Here is a 15624-nt window from a genome sequence, read left to right on the forward strand (position 1 = left end):
TGGGGAAATCTGGGACATCTCCCCACGTGCCAGGCTCAGACACAGCCCTGAGCTGGAAGCAGCAAAATCCACCAGCAAAACCTCCAAGTTCACACCCTGCACGAAGGAAGGAGCAGAGACACAAATTAGTCTGCATTTAATTACATTTAGGAAGGAATCCTTCCCTGTGAGGGTGCAGAGGTCCTGGCACGGGTCCAAGCACTGTGAACTTAGGATGCTCCATAAATATTTTATAATATAATTATTAATGTTACCAACAAAAAAAAACCCCAAAATTATTTACATGGTGACTTCCTTTAATAATTATTGTTTTCTGTTTAATTCAGCACCGCTTCCCTCGTCTGAATTTGCAACTTTAGAATTTTCAGCACGAAATCCGAGCACCTGCTTTCCCTGCTAGGAACATTTTCCCTTCCAGCCATGCAAACTGTTGGAACGAAGCCCACCCTGAGCCATCCGGGCTCATAAAAGCAGCTCATTTTCTGATTCATCCCAACAGATTGCTAAATATTATTTACTTTTCGTTTCATAATGGCTCGGAAAAAGCTGGATGAAAAGCTTAACGAGGTCTAATCCAGGCGAGAGGAGGCAGAAAAGGAATGAAGAGGCAGTTAAGGAGCAGTTTGAGCTTCCTTATCGCCCTTATCAGCACAGCTATCAGTCAGCAAGGCCTAATTAGGCACAAAAGCCATTGTGCTCCATCCAGAGCTTCTCCAGGAGCTGGAGCTCTGACTGACAGCCTCTGCTTGGGAACAGCACTGCCACAGCCATTAGGGACAATTTGTCCCCTCCAGGAGTGGCCTCTGTGGCTGTGCAGGGTCTTGGGGACAGAGCGAAGCTTTTCTCAGCGGCAGCGACACTTTTGGAGCTCGAACAGGGACATTTTGGGGCTGGGATTCAGCAGAGTTCAGTGAAATCCTCCAGACTTTGCTGCTTTGTGGTGACCAACCCATCCTGAGCTCCTGCAGGAGCAAAGCAAATCCTTGATCTCACTTCCAGCTCTGACCAAGGCTTGGTGCTCCAGGAGCTGGCTTTATTTTGCTTTCCTTTTATTCATTTGCCTTCAAATCAATTCAGGTTGGAAAAGACCTTTAAGGAAATCGAGTCCAACCCTTCCCAGCAGCACCACGGTCACCACTGGCCCATGTCCCCAAGTGCCACATCCACGTGGGTTTTGGTCACCTCCAGGGATGGGGACTCCACCACTGCCCTGAGCAGCCCCTCCAATGCCTGACCACCCTTTTAGGGAAGGATTTTCCCAAAAATCCAACCTAAACCTGCCCTGGCCCAGCCTGAGGCCGTTCCCTCTGCTCCTGTCCCTGTTCCCTGGAGCACAGCCCGACCACCCCGGCTGTCCCCTCCTGGCAGGAGCTGTGCAGAGCCAAAAATTCCTCCTGCTCCCCCTTTTCTGCAGGCTGAGCCCCTTCCCCAGCTCCCTCAGCCCCTCCTGGTGCTCCATTCCCCTCCCTGGCCACGCTCCAGCCCCTCCATGTCCCCCTGTCCTCGGACAGGTCAGTGAGGTCCCTCAGGAGGGACCCGTGGCTGTGTCCTCGGCGTGGCTTCGGTGCCCAGCAGGGCTCCTGCCCCAGCAGCTGCTCCCACAGCTGTTCCCACCAGTTGGTGGCTGAATTTTCCAAGATATCTGTCTGGAATTAAAAAGCAGCAGCAGCAGTTTGGCAGCCAGCAGGAAAAATGCATCAGTGGATTGCATCCCACCCCGAGTGGGACAGGAGAGACGAGACCAGGCAGGACCTGCCCATCCCAAAACCCCTTTGATTATCTGAATTGCTCTGTCAAAACCTCCACCTGCATCCAAAGGCTGCTTGTGGAGTATTTGGGGTCACAAATGTCCATGTTTGGTGGCCTGTGCCACCAAAGCTGCTCCGTGCCAGGAGCCCTGGGCACAGGGAGCTCTGCAGGGCTGGGAGCTGCAGGGCTCTGGGGTTTTCCTGGCTCACACCCCAGGGGATTTGCTCTGCTGTGCCTGTGCCAGGCTGCACTCCCAGATAAAGCCAGCAACAAGGCAATGGTGAGGGAGTGGGTGCTTCCCCATCCCAATCCCAATCCTGGTGCCTCCTAAGGGGGTTGGAAAGCAGCTCCAGCCCAGCCCTGTGAGCTCCAGAAAGGGCCTGGAGTGGCTCAGAACCTCCCAAGGCAGATTTTCCCAGAGTGGCTGTGGGATGGAGCTGCTGGGCTCTGGGAATGATCCCTGTGGGGCAGGCAGGGGCAGGGGACACGCTCAGCCACGTCCCCCCTTGCACAGGCAGGGACCTGAGGCTGCCTCTGCTCCCCTGAGATCCCATCAGGGTGGGATGGATGTCCCAGGCACTGTGGGATCCATGCCAGAGGCTCCATGGAAGCAGAATTCCAGCTCCAGACTGTAGTCTGGACAAATCCTCGTGGATTTGTCAAGCCTGGTGTGCACAGCAGATAAATCTGAATAATCCTGATGCCAGGCACACCTGAGACCCGGAGCAGCTTCCACCTGCAGCAGCTGCACCAGAACAGCTTCCACTGAGGGAAAACTCCCTTTTCCTGGCATTTCTTGCAGGGCAAAGAGCCCTCTAACCACAGTGAAACAACAGCAACCGCAAAAAGGGAGGCATAAACCCATGGATGGCAGATCCCAGCACTTCTCCTGCCAGGAGCCACCCAGGTGTGTCCATTTGGATGTGGTGATGTGGACATGTGAAGCTCCAGGACACCACAGGGACTGGGATCCCATCCCACAGCCACTCCAGGTGCAACCCACATGCTCACCTTGGAGCCCCTGGCCTGGACAGCACAGAAATCCAGGGAGAAGGAGGTGAAATTCCCTGTTTGTGGTGTCTTGCCAGGCTGGGATTAGAGTCTGGGGCTCCTGGCACCCACAGGCACCATTAATCCCCTGAGCTTTAGCCCAGGCAGTTTCCAGGTGCTGCAGCAAAGTCTTCTCCAGCTCCAGCAGAGCCTGAGTTCTCTCCCACACTTCCTGGAGCCCATCTCCTCCTGAGGGACCCAGGGGGCTCAGGCATGTAGGAAAATCCCTCTCCTGTGCCAAGCATGCCATTCCCCGCTCCAAATGGCACAGAGAGCCCCCAGTGAGGAGCAGAGCCCCAGCAAGGCTGGCATGAAGGCCCTGCACACCAGAAGGGAAGGAGGAAAGGAAAATGACCCATTTAACCACAACACACTGGACTGTCCCATCCACAACTCCTGACAAAAGTGGAAATGTTCTTTTCCACGGGCAGAGCTGCAGGTCCTACTACAAATAAATAGTCCAGGCAGGGATGGAGGCCATGTGTTTCCATTAATTCTCTTGGCACAGGAGCCCATGTAGATCTTGGATGCAGCTCATGCTGGAGCAGGAGAGCTGGGGTGGCCAACATACATCTCAGCACAACCCATCTGGCCCAAATCCATCCCCAGCCTGCTCCAATCCTCACTTTTATCATCCTAATTATGAGCAGATTCCCAGCTCACTCCCTCCCTCCCAGAGGTACCTTCAGCTGCCCCCTTTTCTCCCTCCCTCTGGCTGGAATCAGCAGGTGAATCCCAGCCTTTAGGTATTTCTGTTCCATTACTGCTGGTGGACAAAGCTTGGCCCCTTTCATTTTCCTTTTCTTGCAGCCTCTTTAGTGGGGATTAAAATAATTGATATTGATAACGAGATCTGCCCCCTGCCCCTGGTCCCAATTACTTGCACAGGCTGGGGATCCTGCTTTATGGATCTGACAGGAATGGTCTCAATTATCCCTCTGGGCTCCAGGACTGATGCTGGGATTGATTTGGGAGCGCTGGGATTATTGGGGCTGATTGTTGTGGGCTGGGGTCAGCGCTGGCTGCATTTTCCCCGAGTGCTGCCAGGTGCCTGGAAAAGGGGATAATTTACTGCAGCCACCCCCATGCTCAGCATTACAGGACAGCACTGAAGGGGGTTTTTCATCCCAGGTTTTGGTGGGGATGAAGTTGGATCCTTGGTGCTGTGTGAGAGCCAAGGAGCAGCAGCTTTTGGACAGGCCCAGCCTCCCTCTGAGGGGAAAACCCCAGTGAAAGTAAATCAGAGCGACACAGAAAAGGAGATTTAAAGCTGAGAAGGCAAACAACAGCTTTTTTGGACCTGCAAAATCTTAGTTCATAAAGTTATGGAATTGTTAAAGTTGGAAAAGCCCTTTGAGATCATCAACAACAGCAACACCAGCCATGTTCATCACCATGTCCTCAAGTGCCACATCCACGTGGGTTTTGGTCACCTCCAGGGATGGAGACTCCTGAGCAGCCCTTTCAATGCCTGACCATCCTTTTAGGGAAGGAATTTTCCCAAATATCCAACCTAAACCTGCCCTGGCCCAGCCTGAGGCCGTTCCCTCTGCTCCTGTCCCTGTTCCCTGGAGCACAGCCCGACCCCCCTGGCTGTCCCCTCCTGGCAGGAGCTGTGCAGAGCCAGGAATTCCCCCTGATCCCCCTTTTCTGCAGGCTGAGCCACTTCCCCAGCTCCTCTTCATCAGACTTGTATTCCCAAATATTTGATGGCCACAGATTCCAGAGCAGAGACATTATAACTTGCAGGGGCTGTGAGGTGAATCCAGGGAAGGGAATATTCCTTCAGGACCATTCCCTTCACCAACCCAGAGCTTCTCCCCCTGGGATCATCACTGGATGCAGCATTTTCCTTTTTACCACCATTTATATAAAACTCAAATGCAAAAATAGAGGTGAGGAGAGAAGGGGAGCCAATTCTGCCTCTGTAACCAGAGAGAAGATGAACCCAGAGCCAGCAAAAACCCCCAATTTATAATCAAAATGCAACATAATCACTGCAACAGATGTCAAAAAGATAAACCCAGGGAGTTCTGAACTGCCAGGAATCTTCTCTGCATGTTGGAGAGCACAGGGATGCTCTGATTCTGTCAGATGGCCACTTTTGGGGGGTGTAAGCAGGAACAGTGCCACAAAAAACTCCTTTCTGTGTTCTCCTTTCCCTGCCCTGCAGCAGATTTACAGTGGAAGTTCTCAGTAAATCTCAGGTTTGCTCCTGGATCCACGATGGGGAGGGGAGGGAAGGAGAGAAATTGGTCTTTTAGGACTGTGGTTGGGAAAAACAGCATCACCCAGCTGGCACAGGGACATGGCCTGAGTGCCAGAGGCTGGGATAAAGAGGGAAAACATGGAGAGCTGCCTGGCAGGAGAGGAAAGGCTGGGGGAAATTGTTTTACAAAAGAAAAGCAGACAAGAGAAATGAGGTTTTGTGTGCACATCACTCACCTCGTAGTGATAATCCATGCAAGTTAACTCTCTCCAGCAGCGATCTCCTCGGATTTTAATCAGCCCCTGGGGGAAAAAAAAGGGCAAAAATACTGTCACAATTATTTTATTTTGCTTTGTTTTGCGTCTCAAGGTGCCAACTTCTGTGGTTAAACTGCAGGGGTTGAGACCCACGGCACATCCACAGCCCGGGTCCAGGCGTGGTTCCCAAGGGAACACAATGGATCTGACTCATTCCACTGCCTGCTTACTGAAAATCTGACATAAATCCTTGTGGAATATGCCAAATTCCCCTTCCAGGAAGAAGCCTCAGGCACAGCTGAGCCTTTGCTCAGGTCTGAGCAGCCCAGGGCTCCTGGCATCGCTTCCAGCATCCCTGGGAAGCAGCAATAGGAAAAGCCAGGCTCTGTCCCTGGGATAACAGACAAAACCCAGCAAGATTCACAATTTTAACACCCAAACCCAACTGCTTCCCTCGGGCAAAGCCACCTCTGCTGCCTGTGGAAAAGGGAGCAGAGCCACACAGCTGGGGATGGGGACACGGAGCAGGGATGGGGACACGGAGATGCAATTAAAATAATTAAAGAAACAAAAGAGGGGCAGGGGAAGGAAGCTGCCAGCCCCAAACACAGCTGGCTGCACTGCTGACAGCTCTGCCCCACCTCAGGTTAGAGGCTGGGCCAGCAGGTATCCCCTGCCCTGGGACTTCAGAACAACGAGAGGGGACATTTCCAAATCACTGCGTCCATTCCAGGGCTGGCAGCAATATTGGGATTGAATTTCTTTGCCTCGGAGATGAAGAGCAGAAAGGAATCAGTCGGCCAGAGCAGGAAAGACACCTGGGCAGGGATGGGCTGGAGCAGGAAGCCGAGCAATCAAGGCTGGCTTTGATGTCCGGGAGAGGTCCCTGATTAGGATCACAATATCCCAAATTGAGGAAAGCTTCACTAGTCAAAAGGCCGAAGCAGCTCTGTCATCTGCATACAATTAGGGGGTATTTGCCTACCTCTGCCATTGCCCTGATTGTGATGGTCCTGCCTTCCCCAGGAGAAAAACCCTGCCAGTGTCTGGGAGCATCCTGAGGCTTCCTGACATTTGCAGCAGGGAAGGGATCAGTGACCTTCCAGGGCTAAAATCTGAGCTCAGAGGAGGAGATTCCAGCATTTATGAATCCCATCTAAATTCCCAGAATTGGAACAGTGAGAGCACAGTGGCTCCACTGCTCCAACCTCGCTGCTCACACTAAAACAAATCTTCCTTTGCAGCATTAAATAAAGTTTAACACGTTTGCAGCTCAAAAGAAATTCAAAATTCCAGTTAAAGACCCTCCAAAACTGTCCAGACCTTGGAAATATCCAGGAATATCCAGTTCCCAGGCTGTATATCTGTCTGTCTGTCTGACAGCTGAGAGCACAGGGTAGAGCAGAACTCCTGCCTGGCAGAAAAGGGATGCAAAGCGATATCACCCAGGATTTCTGGGATGGCAGAGCAGTTTTATCTCCAGGGATTTATTCAGCACATCCCCTCCATCCCTCTGGAGCAGGGACAAGACACCATCACTGTCAGCAGCCACTCCGTCCTCCCCTCCCCAGGCTGTCCTGCCCTCCAAGCTTTTCTAAAATTACAGGATCTGGTGATAGCATCTCGCAGGATGTGCTGCAGCTCCAGCCCTGCCAGGCCAGCACACACTGAGGAAGCTCTGTGCAGGAATGCTGGAATATTAAAACAGGACAGTTATCTTGATGACCTTCCCTCCTCCTTCCCCGGGCTGTTATCAAGCTCTGTTATCCAGCAGGAATAATTAAAACTCCAATTAAAACAAGGATAGGGAAAAGCAGCGCTCTGAAAACCCCGATTTTGCCTGCAATGACTCACTCAGGCAGTTCACCCCTTTTTGTTTACTAGGAAGCTTTCAAACAGGAAAGTCTTCATATCAAAGATGTTTTGCAGCACAAAAAACTCCCACTCTCATCATTAAGGGGTTTCAAGTCAGCTTTACCCTGAGCTGTCTTCGAGGCCACCTCACTCCCACACTGGCACCTGAGTTTTCCAGTTTTCCCAAGGATTTGGATCAGAAACGTGCACAGAAAAATCTCTGCGTGCTGAGGCTTCAGCTCTGCTGAGAAGAGACAGGAAAGGAGAAGGAGAATCACAGAATCCTGGAGCTGCTGAGGCTGGAAAAGATCTCCGAGCACCAGGCACCCCACGGCAGCTCGGCACATCCCGGGGGCTGCTGGAAATCGGGAAGTTCTCAGGAATACAAATTAAATCTGAGCTCAAGGCAAGCAGCCAGGTGGCCAAATGAACCAGCAGAGGCCCTTTCACCTCCGTGGCCTCGCTCCGAATCCGGGATTATTAAATTCCCACTGCTGGCTGGTGGCTGCAGGGACACGGGGTCGGGCACCGGTGGCACTCCGGCTCCTCGGGATAATGAGAGCTCCTGGCCTGGGAAAGGGGAACTTGAGGTCCTTGTCACAGGAATTTACAGCAGGAGCAGTAGAAAATGTTGGCCCTGGATTGAATTAAGCTCCAGAATGAAATATGGGCTCAATTCCTGCTCCCCTGCCCGGTTTGCTCCCTGTAGGGCACGGCCGAGGAGCTGGGGGCAGGATGGAGATGCAGCACCTGCTTGGACCTGGAAAACCCCAAACTCCAAATTCCTCTAATTAATGAAGGGGAATTAAATCCAGCAGCATTTCTGACAGGACAAGGAAAATTACATTTAGGATTTTCCTTTTTTTTGGATTTACTTTAATGGAGGATAATAAAATTCCTGGGTTTAATCGCTTTGCCCCCACACCAGCCCTGCTCTGGAATATGGAATAAAACATTCCCAAAGCATGGTAAGCGTTCCCAAATTTATAGGATAACGGAAAACAGAATCCAGGGGGATCCACCAGAGATCCAGCCCCCACCTGAGGGGAGGGAAGAGCTCAGCTCCAACACCAAATCCTGTCCTTTCATCTTCCTGTGATGGCTGTGCCCAACTGTGCCTCTTCCAGCCTGCTGTACTTGGGTGATTCAAAGCGAAAAAAAGCCAGAATAATTAAAATGTCATTCAAGCCCTAAGCCCATATGAGTCACTGTTCCAAAAAATATCTGAAAAATTCCTTCAGGAGTGGGGGATAATTATATTCCTCCCTATCTATTGATTTTTCTCTACAATGCAGATGTCAGATTTTCCACGGCTTTTTTTTTTTTCCTTTTTCTCTTTTTTTTTTTTTCTTTTTTTCTTTTTTCCCTGGAGTGAGTGTCAAGGAGGAACAAAGCACTTCTTTGAGACTTTTTCAGCCCAAAATTAATTCTGAAAAAAATGGTACAGACAGGCCAATAGCACGGGAAGCTGAGCAAAAGCTTGGTGACTCAAGCTATGTCTGCAAAATTCCCTATTGATCCCGGCTCCAGAGGGAAGGGTGGGGAATGGGGCACCCACGTTATAAATTTAGAGTCAATTTAAAGACCTTTCTGTGTTTTTGCTGTACAAAAGATGGGCAAAAACCCACCCAAAGTTCCCAACTAAATTCTAGATTTTCATTTTGCTCCTGCTATAAATAAGGAAAGCTTCCAGGGAAAATCCCAGCTCCGTGCACTTCCCACCTCTGCTACCCACAGGAAAAGTGGTTTCACCATCTCTGTGAAAGCCAAACCCTCACCAGGGTATTCTGAGACAAATTTACACCCCAGCTCGTGGGAGAGGAAGGAGCTTCCCAAGGTGAAATCTAAAAATAAAACCATTTCTGGATTATAGGGCAGGGCTGGAAGAAGCTCCTGGAGAACCTAAATCCAAGGAATCCAACAAGACCAACTTCAGCTGGGGTTCTAAAACCCCTCAGAGCCCCAGGACTCCAGACCTTCCCCACCTCCCTCCCTGCTGATGGATCAAGGTCCGTGGTGCAGGAAGGATGAGCTGGATCCCAGATTTTCTGTTCTGCAGGGAAAGTCCCACAGGGAGCAGGTGACACAGCTACACCTGTGACAGCAGCAAGCCAAAGGTGACAACCAGAGCTGCACCTGATGTTCCCACCAACCCCACTGAATTCACATTCCTGCTGCTCTTTCCATGAGAAGAGAGGATGCTCCATCCCTGGAGGGGTTTGAGGATGCTCCATCCCTGGAGGGGTTTGAGGATGCTCCATCCCTGGAGGGGTTTGAGGATGCTCCATCCCTGGAAAGGTTTGAGGACAGGCTGGATGGATGCTCCATGCCTGGAAGGATTGAGGACAGGCTGGATGGATGCTCCATCCCTGGAAAGGTTTGAGGACAGGCTGGATAGATGCTCCATCACTGGAAAGGTTTGAGGACAGGCTGGATGGATGCTCCATCACTGGAAAGGTTTGAGGACAGGCTGGATGGAGCTTGGAGTAACCTGGGATAGCAGCAGGTGTCCCTGCCCACGAGGGACCTTTCCACCCCATGATTCTGCCATGATCCAGGTGCCCCACCTGCCTGCTGCCTCCTGCACAGAGGGGCTCCGAGGTGGCCCCAGGAGCTCAGGTGGACCTGCAGGAGCTCAGGGGGACCTGAAGGAGCTCAGGTGGACCTGCAGGAGCTCAGGGGGACCTGAAGGAGCTCAGGGGAACCTGCCCAGAGCCAAACCAGAGCCACCACATCCACAAAACCCCGCAGTGGGGCAGAAACCCCGCTGGAGAGCTCCTTGGGGCTGACTTTGCTTCCTTTGATTTGCTGCTGTTTCCCTCCATCAAATCCCCCAAAAAGCCCCTCAGAGAAGCCACCAGCAGCATCTGGGGGGCTCTGAGGGCAGCGCTGCGAGCAGTGGGTGAAAGGGATTCTGCAGAACCCTTGGCACCGGCGGCTCCTGCCTTTTCCAGCCACCAAGGAACAACAAGTCCCGCTGCCAAGGGCTATTACCAGAGAAATGGAGAGAGATCAGAGGCACAAAGGAGGTTGCTAAGGAGTCAAGTGTGGGATCCCTGCAGAGAGGAGGAGGCTGCAGCTGGGACGGCAAAGGTCAGAACATTGCAGACATCATTTTCCAAAAATTCCCATGAAGGGCCGGCGCGGGAGCCGGGAGCTGGCCCCGCCGTGCTCGCCGAGGAATAATGAGAAAGGCAGCGAAGAAAGCTCCCTTTCTTCCCTCCTACCCACGCTAATGTAATAAAACAAATTAGAATAATTATTCTCCATTTCAGGGCCATAATGCCCAGGATCAGGGCACGCCTGTCACCGGGCTGACATCTACATCCGCTGGATTCTGCTGCTGCTCCCCCCTCCTGCATCTCGGGATCGCCCCAATCCCAACTCTTATTTGATTCCATTTTACTGCAGGCATCCAGATTCTGTTTGCTTCAAAGTCTTCCTTATTTTTGCCAGAAAGTTCGTCTCCCTTCTTAGCTAATCACAGCCCCACCCTTTCCAGTAACCTTTCAAATGCCACCCACGTCCTGACACTTTTAACAGGCTCCAAGCAAAAACAAAACAAGGAACACCAAGAGTTTCACACGAACCGCAAGGTTCTGAAAGGATTTGCTGCAGCGGGTTAAAAGAAATATTTTTTAACAGCAAAGAAAATTCAGAACTATTTAAAAACATATTAAATATCAAGTGATGTATAAATTATGTGGAAGGAATTGATCTTTTTTTTGGTGAAAAGACATCTCGGAGAAAGATGGACAAATTCACAGGAAAAAACTGATAATTTAAGGGGAAAAGAATTTATTATTATAATTCTTTCTGTACTATTTTTTCCCCAAAACTGTCACTTTAAATGATCTTTTATCCTCCTGCAAAAGGGGAAAATATCTCTTGTGTAGATTAGAAACAGCAAAGGACTGAAATTATTTTCTAAGTCTCTGCCTGCCAAGAACTGCTCCCAACTCCTCTGTTCTGCAGCCACTTCCGAGGATGTTCCTGAACAGCTCAGGGGGCTGAGCCTGGATTTGGGAAGGGGGGGGCATTCTGACAGAAAGGGAAATCTGGGAAGTGGGAAAAAAAATAGAGAGAAATTTTGTTTACAGGAAGCAAAGCAAGGGGAGGCACGGCCAAGTCAAAAATCCCAAGTGGAAAAGATGCTCTTGGGTTTCCCAAAAATTCTCTAAATTCCCCTAAACTCCCCCTAAATTCCTCCTCAGGACCTCGTGAATGATGTGGGGAGGAGCAGAGGGAGCAGCTCCTGGGAAGGGCTCTCCAAACTGGGAGATTAAAGGGGAAGAAAACCCTTCCTGAGGGACCATCCCAGACCCTGCAGCACTCCAAAGGGCATCACACACAGAAGGTGTCCAGGGCACTGCACTCAGGGCAGATTATCAAAGAAAAACCCATTTCTGTCATAAAGAACAAAATTATCACAGAACACACCTACTGAAGGATCTCATTCCTGGGACAAACCCAAAGTTTGGGATTGGCCTCATGGCCCCAGGACCCATCTGGACACAGACCCCGGAGTCCTCCCAGCCCAACACCTGCAGCAGCCAGGCAGAGATTGGCAGCTTTAAACCTGAATTTCCTTGCTTTGGGCACTTTTAAATTAAAGTGGTAATGTGCTTTAAATCCCGTTTCCCTGGTTTTTCACTCCACTCTTCAATCCTTTCCTGCAGAAAGTAATCAAGATGTCTCAGAGTCACACTCACTGCTCCAGCCACCTTCCCTGGTAACTCGTTCCATATGGCTGGGATCCTCTGCGAGCACAGCTCCACCTCCATTCCCTGTTTATTCCCAGTTTTCCAGCCTGCTGTTGCACCCCTGATGCTCAAAGCTCCCCCAAATCCTCCGTGCATCCCCAGCAGTGATAATTATCCCTTGTTTTCCCTGTTTCCTGTGGCTGCCCCATCCCTGGGAGGGTCCAAGGCCAGGCTGTGACAGTGGAAGGTGCTGGGGTTAGAACTGGGTGAGTTTTAAGATCCTTTCCAAGCCAAACCATTCCAGGGTGATATTCCTTGTACACAACATCATCACAAGTGACCCAGGAGTGCTTTGGAAAATGGGCACATCCCAGCAGGGTTGAGAGCTCCAGGGAAGTGCTGCTGGACACCAAGCAAGCACCAACCAAGGCAGGATGCAGCCTGACCTCCCACCCCAGGGAATGCTGCTCCTGCAGCCAGGATCAGCCCAGGGCAGAGACTCCAGGAGAAGCCCCCCAGCACTGCCCCCTCACCCACTGCAGGGCTGGAGGATGAACCTGCTGCTCCAGGGCTCTTCCCAAACCCCCCTGAGACCCCATTCCCGTGCTCCTGCAGCTTCCACGTGTGCTCAGTGCTGCTGCAGTGGCAGGCAGGTGTTGATGGCAACCAAATTCTCACATTTCTGAGCTCCCACAACGCCCCTCAGCCCCTGCCCTGCTGAAGAAACAGAAACTCTCTTTTATGGCTTACTTTAACAATCCCTGATGACTTTCAGGGCACAAGGAGCTTTCCCCAGGATGCTGTTGGCAATTCATCAGCTCCAGCGCAGCCCTGGGCAGGAATTTGGGCTCCCCCAGCACGTGGGTCTCACCTGCAGCAGGGAATTCCCCACAATGTATGGACTCCATGAAGTTGTCATCTACTCTCAGGCCTTGCAGGACAAACCCAGGACTAATGTTTGCTGAATGGGGTTTTAGCCACAAGGTGTATTTGATGGAGAGCTCCTGAGCAAGGCTGCTGCCCTAAAAACCTCCAAAACAACCTAAAAATGAAGCAGAAACTCTTCTACCTGGGAGGGAAAGGCTCATCTTGGAAGCACAGGATGGGGATTCAATCAGAAGCTCCCCAAAAAGCTCCAGGCAGAGCTGGCACCAGAGGGACTGGGCTTTGGGAATCCATGAGATCTAGGGAGATGCTGGTCCAGGGAAGCACAAATCCCAGCCAATCAATTTTTTTGGGAATCAAGGGTTATTAAACTCTGCTCTTTGGGAAAAGGGCTGCCAGGAGCTCCCTCAGGACCCCAAACCCAGCCACCACCGAGGGAATGGAGCAGCTGGAAACCAACCCTGCCTGCTGGATCAAGTATTTGTGATACTGGAGAGAGGAACAAGGCTTGGAGAGCACTGCAGAGTCCCCTGGCAGCTGCAGGTGACAAAACACCTCAGTGCCACCACGCCAAGGGCCCTGCTGGCAGTGGGGCTGCTCCTCTTGGGAAGTCCCTGTGGCTTGGTTAGCACAGCATGTGTTGTGTGGTTGGAATCACAGAATTATCCATGTTGGAAGAGACCTCCAGGACCACCCAGGGCCACCACATCTCCAAGTGTCTCAAACACTTCCATGGTGGCTTCACCACCTCCCTGGGCAACTCATTCCAGTGCTGACCATTCCTTCAGAGAAAAAAGAAATAATTCTAATATTTAATCTGACCCTGCTGGTGCAAGTTGAGGCTGTGTCCTCTCAGCCCTTTGCCTGAGGAGTGGCAGAAATCCCAGCACACACCTCTGCCTCCCACCTCGTGACTCTGATGGCATCACAAACCCATACTCTGCATCTTCCAAGCCTCAGGAAATCCGAGTGACAGAGAGTCACAAACAAAATGATGGAGCCATCAAGCCACCGAGCTCTTCTGAGGGAAAGCAGCCCCGCAAATGTGTGTTTGCATCACTCAGTGCCTAACGAGCTGCTGGCTCACACAAAGAGCCCCTATTCTGTGGCATGTTCCTGGGAAGCATCCCTCTTTACATCCTGCTCTAATGGATGATTAGGAACATCAAACATATAGATTGAATCACGTAATTATGCCTTTTAAAAAGGCAGCAATATTTGAGCTCAGCCCAGCACTTGCTGCCAATCAAACCCCGGCAGCAGCGCCTGCCTGAGCTCCTCGCCTCCCACCACTGCTGGGATTATCCCACTTCTCCCTAAACAAACCCAGCCAGCTCCTGTGCACACTACAGCAAGGTCTGGACATGATTTTTTGGGAGGAGGTTTAGCCAGGAAACAGCAAAACTCCCTAATCATGAAATGGTTTGTGTTGGAAGAGACCTTGAAGATCGCCTCGTTCCAACCTTTCCTGCAACATCCTCCTCCAAAGCAGAGCAGCTCTGCTCACTGCAAAGCCCCAGCTTGTCAGAGCTCCACGTGGAGGAAGATCCTAAATACGAGACACTGAGTGGAGGGAAAAGGGGCTGCCAAGTGAAATCAGCCCCGTGGTCCAGGAAGGGACCATGGAAAACAGGAGAGAGCTGGGATGGGAACCTGGGGAGGAGACACCAGCTCGCCCACCCAAGGAACATTCCCCAAATGCTCTCCTAACACCCAGCACAAGGGGAGGAAAGCCCAGCTGCCCCCAGGGAATGCTGCTTGCTTGGAGGACTTCCCAAGGAAAGCCTCACCCCAACCAGCCCAAAGAATCCCGGGAGAACCACGCGGGAAAGCCGAACTTCCTGCAGAAAACAGCACCACTGCCAATCCCAGCCCTGGGAAACTCCTGCTGCACGGGCTGAGCTCCTGGCCAGCCCAGCAGGAAACCAGACATGCACTGGGAGCACGTGCATGGCTCCAGGAGGATCCTTCTCCTCCCCACTGCCCGCTGAGCTGCTCCCCCAGCCCAGGAGAAATCCTACACGACTTCGGGCCCCAAAACATTAAAGATCCCATCAATCACTCGCTTGTGGGGGTCCCCATTTAACGACCTGTCCATGTTTTCCTCTCCCGTGGCTGTTGGTGGTATATCAGTGTCCCAGGCACACAGGGATGTGTCTCTTCCCAAAAATACCAGGAGTTGTTGCTCTCCTGGCAAAGCTGAGAGCAGCGCAGGGATAACGGGAACAGAGATGTTTGGGAAGCAGAGCTCTCCTTCATATCCAGCCTGCCCCATAATTCAGAATTTATGAGACACATCTGCAAGAAAAAAATCTCAGGCAGATCCCAGTTTAGAAGGAAAGCAGGAAGCAAACTGGTGATCAGATCAATTTTTAAGGAAGTTGGGGATGTTTGGCTACACTTGGTGTCGATTCACTCAACAATCCACGTCACTGAGAACCACAGAACCCTGGGGTCACTGAGGCTGGAAAAGACCTCCAAGATCATCATCCCATGACCAATCCCCACACTGCCAACCACAGCAGAGCCCTGAGAGCCACATCCAGGCATTCCCTGAATCCAAGGAAGCATCAAGATCCTGGGATCCAGCCTGCATCCCTCAGGATGTGCTGACATTTGGTTCAGATCCTGTTGGTGAAAAAATGCCTCAAATAAAACCTTCACCCTGAGATCCCTGAAAAAATTCCAGGGCAAAATTCCAAAGAACCCAACAGCTCCTCCCACAGTGATGATCCTTTAAAGTTTTGGGATGTTCTGGAAGGTCCAAGCAGATGGAGCTGATGGGAGAACGCCCCTGCCACGCCTTGGATTTAACAGGGATGTGTCAGGTCCTGATGGATTCCCTTACAAGCTGCTTGGGAATTCCCTCTGGCACCGGGACAGTTCTGCAACAATTTTTCAGTTTGGAAGCACGGAG

General features: G+C 51.5%; 1 protein-coding gene across 3 annotated transcripts in view; it reads right to left on the minus strand.

The window, feature by feature from the left end:
* The window catches only part of LMF1 (lipase maturation factor 1), a 125600-nt gene that overhangs the window by 65736 nt on the left and 44240 nt on the right, over positions 1-15624 (minus strand). For all 3 annotated transcript variants that reach the window (XM_039732423.1, XM_039732422.1, XM_039732424.1), the window contains exon 5: positions 5245-5310. In XM_039732423.1, coding sequence (XP_039588357.1) covers positions 5245-5310 — 66 coding nt within the window. The remainder of the gene's footprint in view (positions 1-5244; positions 5311-15624) is intronic.

Source organism: Passer montanus, unplaced genomic scaffold (genome assembly GCF_014805655.1).
Source record: "Passer montanus isolate IOZ18808 unplaced genomic scaffold, ASM1480565v1 scaffold8, whole genome shotgun sequence".
Taxonomy (NCBI): domain Eukaryota; kingdom Metazoa; phylum Chordata; class Aves; order Passeriformes; family Passeridae; genus Passer; species Passer montanus.